The 6,484-nt window shown below is 35.5% G+C and overlaps 1 protein-coding gene across 2 annotated transcripts in view; it reads left to right on the forward strand.

Annotated features, from left to right (window-relative positions):
- ASB5 (ankyrin repeat and SOCS box containing 5) overlaps positions 1-5,821 on the forward strand; it is an 89,809-nt gene extending 83,988 nt beyond the window's left edge. For both annotated transcript variants that reach the window (XM_022570810.3, XM_089903562.1), the window contains exons 5-7: positions 49-183; positions 2,173-2,364; positions 3,374-5,821. In XM_022570810.3, coding sequence (XP_022426518.2) covers positions 49-183; positions 2,173-2,364; positions 3,374-3,501 — 455 coding nt within the window. In that variant the 3' untranslated portion in view covers positions 3,502-5,821. The remainder of the gene's footprint in view (positions 1-48; positions 184-2,172; positions 2,365-3,373) is intronic.
- Positions 5,822-6,484: the final 663 nt, after the last annotated feature.

Below are 6,484 nucleotides of genomic sequence, written 5' to 3' on the forward strand. Positions count from 1 at the left end.
GAACAGGTATTCAGGAAACATAAACTCACCTGTACTTTGTGTTGGCAGGTCACCATGAATGTCTGGAAATCCTCATATCCTGGGGCATAGATGTTGATCAAGACATTCCTCATCTGGGAACCCCTCTGTATGTAGCTTCTATGTCTCAGCAGTTCCACTGCATCCGGAAGCTTCTTTACGCTGGTAATTTTCTGTACAACATCTTCCATTCTATTCGTACACACAAGCAATTATTCAGCTCCATGTTGTTTTCTGTAAATAAGCATCTTTAAAAATTACATCGCATGGCTAAAAATGTTCTTATTCTAAGCATTCTCACATATAACTATAAAACCCATGAAAAGAACCTCATTTATGGTAACTCCACCTCAAAACTCCAAAAGCCATATAAAAGGTCATAAAATTAAAATCCTCAAGGGTGGATATAATGGTGCCAAGTATGTATATCTCTGTGAACAAACCCATCAAAAGAAATGTTAGGGATTATAAATGATTAGATACCTTTTCTTCCAAGACTTTCCCAGACTTTGTAATCTACCTGAAAAGACTTAATCCCTCTTCACCTACTTGAAACAAACCAGTTCCTCAAGGTTCAGCTTTAGCCCCTGAGAAACTATTCCTAATCTTTTGAGACCATAGTGATGTCTCCCACTATAGAACTGGGAGCCCTTTTAGGATATAAATTATGTCTTTTTTTCCCATCATCTCTTTTCCCTAGCACAATGCCTCTCACGTGGCAGGTGCTTCAAATATACATAAAATTAGTAAGCGGATTTCTATGGTTTTTATTGTCTATGACACTCATTTGGCCTCTGATATATACTGACATATATTTTTAGTAATCCCTTTATGTGTTACTCACATCATCTTGGCAAAATTATAAACTTCTGCAAGCAGTGTCTGCATCCCTTTACATCTAGTAAGAGTCCTAAACGTGACTTCTGCTAATAACAGCTGACAGATGGTTATTTTCTGGTTATATTCTCCCATAAATTTGTATAACAGAAGAGTTTATTCTTTATCACCTTCCTTTACTTGGCTAGCAATATTCTTTTCCGAATATTTTATATTGGGTTAAAAAAAAACTGGAAAAGTATTGTTAGTAACTGTGGATCGATTGTTATTCTTAGGCTCTGTTCTCCCATAAAACTGATGTAACCAACAGAATTTACGCTTTCTCTATGGAGATTTTGTTATGGAATATAATTTTTCCACTAACTGTTTTACATTTGATTTGAAAACATTGAAAACAATTCCATTTATTGAAGCTTGAGCGTAGCAAGAGGGCCATAAAGGGACTATTAAAATGTACTGCTTCTTATAAGCATCATTAGTTTTACCGATGGTATCGGACAACAGAAATGAGAAGGACTTGATGGATTTTTATTAATAGACATGTCTTGGTGTTGTAACTATTTATGTCCTGGAAAATGGGATTATTATTGTTTATAATATTAAACAGTATGTATTCATTGCACATGATGACCCCCGTGTACCAGGGGCTTGCACTAAGATAAAACAACTATGTAATAGATAATTTAACATGTAAGAGTATTTTAATATAAGCATTTAAAAACTTGCTTTGCATGCAGAAATATAGTGTGCCTTTCCGTTTAAGAGGCTCAGTACCCTTATATATTTATTGAATTAAACTACATGAGTGAGAAGTAAGGGGAAAATCTATATACATTTTACCCAAAGAGCTCACCTATCTAGCTAGATTCATGAGTTTTCCAAGAAACCAAAGTGCTCTATTGCCTTAAAATAAATGAAAAGAATAAGAGCAATAAGCTCTGGAATAATCCTAAAAACTGTCCATTATGATGAAAAGGGATATGAGTCAACCTAATTGTGCGCTCTTTGTAATACTAATTAATATGACTCCTTTGGGAACTGTTTAAAATTTAAAAAAATTTTTTTTTATTATGAGATCTTTCAAGCACAGAGAAAAATGTTAGAGAATCTAACAAAAGTGTGCATTCTGCAACCAGCTGTATCACGTTTTAAGATGAAATATGCATGTTTATGTATATTATACATAAAGAAAGAACTCCTTGCAGAAAGAGTTGAGGCCCTCTTTGTGGCTGACACACCTGCCTCGCCTTGGTGAGGTTAAGTGACTCATTCAACTAACTCTGTTTGTATCTACCATCATTCCTCATTTCCATGTAGGCGCTGACGTACAAAAAGGCAAATATTGGGATACCCCATTACACGCTGCTGCTCAGCAGTCCTGTACAGAAACTGTAAACTTACTGCTGGAATTCGGAGCGGACGTCAATGCCAGAAACACAGAGCTTCTGAGACCTGTCAACGTAGCGACCTCTAGCAGTTTGGTGGAAAGATTACTGCTTCAGCATGAAGGTAAGAACAGTCCATGTGGGGCATTAAAAAAGTTTTGTTTGCCTGAAGTAGATGAAATTTAAAGACTTTTTGTTGGCATGTAAAATAACAGTGGGGGCTTCCCTGGTGGCGCAGTGGTTGAGAGTCCGCCTGCCGATGCAGGGGACACGGGTTCGTGCCCCGGTCCGGGAGGATCCCACATGCCGCGGAGTGGCTGCGCCCGTGAGCCATGGCCGCTGAGCCTGTGCTCCGCAGCGGGAGAGGCCACAGCAGTGAGAGGCCCGCGTACTGCAAAAAAAATAAAAATTAAAAAAAAATAACAATGGCATATCATTTGGAATATTTTTTGAAAGAAGATAATTTTTTGCCTTGGGTTCCACCTGTAAAGAAGGGATCATCTTGATTTCCTTTGTGCTCATCTTACCTAGATTCTATGCTCGTTTGGTGAAGTTAAACATAGTGTTTCTTTTGACAATAAACAATATGTAATTCTGTTTAATATTTTAATAAATATTTGGAAACATGCCCCATTTTATAAGGGCATGCATTATCTATAACGAGTTATAGAGACATAATCATGAAGTATTTTTGTTCTAAAACAGAAATTCTAAAGCCTGGTCCAGACACTGTAGTAAAACTTGCTTTGGCTTAAATAGTAAACCTAATCTGAGAAAAAAATAATTTTAAAAATTCCCCTTTTAGTGCATAACACTTCTTGGGGCTTTTGATTTATACCTCCTTCTAAAAGCAGAAATTTTTTTGAAGGTTTACATGCAACAATAATTTCATAAGCCTGAAGATTATAATGTTTTAAAGAACATGCATGGGCATAGACTATACCTCAATTATAATAAAGTCTTATAAATAAAAGCATTACAAGTGCTTATATAAATTTTCCTGGGATAATGGTCATACTCCCCTAGTTTACTGCAAAGCACTGTAGTTTTTTTGTGGTTTGATCTCATGTATGTTACAACATAGAAAACTCCATTTTGATTTTAATGAACAAATACTTTCATGTCTTTTGCAGCTACCCCAAGCTCTCTGTGCCAACTTTGCAGACTCTGTATCAGAAACTACATTGGAAGACCAAGATTACACCTTATCCCACAGCTCCAGCTGCCAACATTATTGCAGAATTTCTTACAGTATCGATAAGGCAGTAAAATAATTCTAAATGTTTGAAAATCAAAAATTTCTATTTCATCTGCATAGTGTATATTTCATATTAAAATATGCTAAAGATAGGGGAAAGAGATATGAGAACACCCCGGAGAAGAAGTGAAATAGCAATTTTAGTTAAAGAGTACTAGTACATACTATTGTTTTTTGCATTTTTACTGTTTTTGAACTATAGTATGTTTAAAATATCTATATATTACTAGCTATTCCCATATATCCCTTTGTTGATTTAGAAAAAAATGAGAAATTCACCATTTCATTTTTAGAATGAAACAAAAAAATGTGAACCCTTACTAAAAGTATTTGCATATTATATTTTTAAAGGTCTATATTTTTCAAATAATGTGTTAGCTTTTAAATTTTGGCCTCTGTAATTGACTATCTCTGTATTTTTTATATTAATACGAAATATGAGTATGGTTTAGAAAAGAGCAAGTTATATCCTTTTTGAAATAAAGTTGACTCTCATTCAGGAAACCCACCCTGTTAGATGTACACTTGTCATTATAATGATTAATTCCGTAAAGAAAGGATAAATTGCCCCTTCCCTGCAAAGATCCCACTGGTCACTTCACTGCTTTAAATGGACCTATTTCAGAAACTGGTAGGCCTAAAATGGTCACTACTGCCCTCTCACCCTGAGAACTTTGGAGCATTACACACCTGCTCAAACCATCTGAAGACCCTCTCCTTCTCAAGGGTGGCCTCTCAAGGTTTCCCTTCTGTGCTTTTACACGTATCACTCCAGCCTTCCCCCAGTTCAGAGACTGCTGATAGCTGGTGATACCTGGACCCAGGAAAATGAACTTCATATCTAGTTGATAAAGAGGCCCTGGGATCAGGGCAGTCCAAGGCTATAGAAAATGGAAGAAGAAAAATGCCTTAACTTGTGGGGTTTTCAAAGAAAGGGACAAGGGGGTATCACTTAGCAAATGTAGAAAACTCAGAAAATGTACACTATCTGTGGACCTTCATTGTGGTGTTTCTAACCCTTCTTACACAAAGCAAGGGTTCTGCATAGACTGTACTGCAAGGGAATGCTGTACACCAGAAGGTATTAGTGTAGCGGTGTCCCCTGCAGGGGTTTATTCTCTTCTGCTTAACTGTACTTGAGTGTGATGTAAAACATAATTTAAAAAATTAAATAAAAAATTTTAAAAATCCTTTTTGCCTTCTTTGTAATTTAGACTATATCTGAGTTTATTATGGATTTAGAAATAAGATAATCAAGATACTTATAATACTGTGTAAAGTAGAAGAAAATATTTTGATGAGTTTTATATTATAAATTTATCAAATTTTGATAAAATATTTTGACCACTATTTTGATGACCCAGGGGCCTAGTAACTTAGTTCTTGGCTGACTTTCAGAGACCCATGGGAAATAAACTATTATTGTATGTAACCCCAAAGTTACTAAGATTTGCGTTTTTAAAAAATCATTTTAGATTTTCGAAAGTAGAAATAAGGCTGTAGCATGTTTGTTTAAAAAATGTCTTCTATGTGGGTAGAGACTTTTTACTTAGTCTGTTTTGCAAAATATCTCAGTTTAATAAATTTGTAATACCCTCAGAAGAATATGCATTTAACTGTTGTTTTATTATAGAGTAACCCTATTAAGTATAATTACGTATTAAAACTGCTTTTATAAAACAGTTTTCTACTAGCATTTTCCCTGAGCTAGAGGTCATCTTGGAGTATAAGAGTAATGCATGGCATCCCTCTTAATTGATCTTGTGCCAATAAGAGAAGTAAATATTAAAACAAAAGTTGACACTTGAAAATTTTAGTATGCTGGTACCTTGTATCTTAGCTTGAGCACAATTGTCTTATCAAAGATGTGTTCTAATTTAAATATATCATATTTGTTAATATATTAAAGTGGGATGTTTATCCCTGGAATAAAGCACTTTTTTTTCCTCTTCTAATTAGTATTTGATTTTATAATGGAAGATAATGGGAGAATATGATTCAATTGCCCTAGTTTTGTTTACCACTGGTTTCCAAATCACTGTATCACAGGCAGTGAGAGTAGGATTGAAAATTATACCTTGAAGGTCCTCTAATCCAAATCTTATAATATATATGTCTGTAAAGGTGCAAGGATAACATTCCACAAAGACAAAGACAAAAAAAAAATACTACAGATCTTCCTATACTTAGTAGGAGGTTACCTCCTGATCAACCCACCTTAAGTTGAAAATACCGTATGTTGAAAACGCATTTAATACACCTTCCCCACAGAACATCAGAGCTCAGCCTGGCCCACTTTAAACGTGCTCAGATCATATATATTAGCCTACAGTTGAGCAAAATCGTCTAACACAAAGCCTATTTGACAGCACAGCATGGAATATCTCATGCAATTTATCGAATACTGAAAGTGAAAAGCACAGTGGTTGTCTGGGTCCAGAGTGGCTGTAAGCATATGCCAGTTGTTTCCCTCCGTGATCAGGGGGCTGGCCGCTTGGGAGCTGAAGCTGCCCAGCATCAAGAGAAGATCAGACAGCATCTCCAAATTCAAAATTTGAATGCACATCGTTTTCACACGATGGTAAAGTCAAAAAATTGTTAGGTCGAGGACCGCCTATATTTGATATGAGATTAAAGAAATATAGTGAAATTAATACTGGAGTAAAGCACTGTTGAACACACTTATTTTGTAGGAAAATGTATTTAATTTCTATGATTGTTGTAACCACAGAGCATATTCGATGTTTCTGAGTCAGTAAACGGAAACACAGTGTAAAAGGATGGCCTCTTCTGAAAAGGTCTAAATGTATCCATCGTGTTTCCCTGGATGGCCCTGAACCCAGATGACTGGTTCTGCATTTACAAACAACTTAAAACAGTGTCCTCTCCCTTGGATTATTTCCACTTTTTCACTCTAATTTCTCTACTTTCCTATTCTTCATAATTGGTTTATTTTAAGGTTTGCCCTCTCTCTTAAAAACCTTAA

The sequence above is a fragment of the Delphinapterus leucas genome, chromosome 21 (assembly GCF_059928025.1).
Source record: "Delphinapterus leucas isolate spDelLeu-1000000601 "Yukka" chromosome 21, BTC_Dleu_Yukka2, whole genome shotgun sequence".
NCBI lineage: Eukaryota > Metazoa > Chordata > Mammalia > Artiodactyla > Monodontidae > Delphinapterus > Delphinapterus leucas.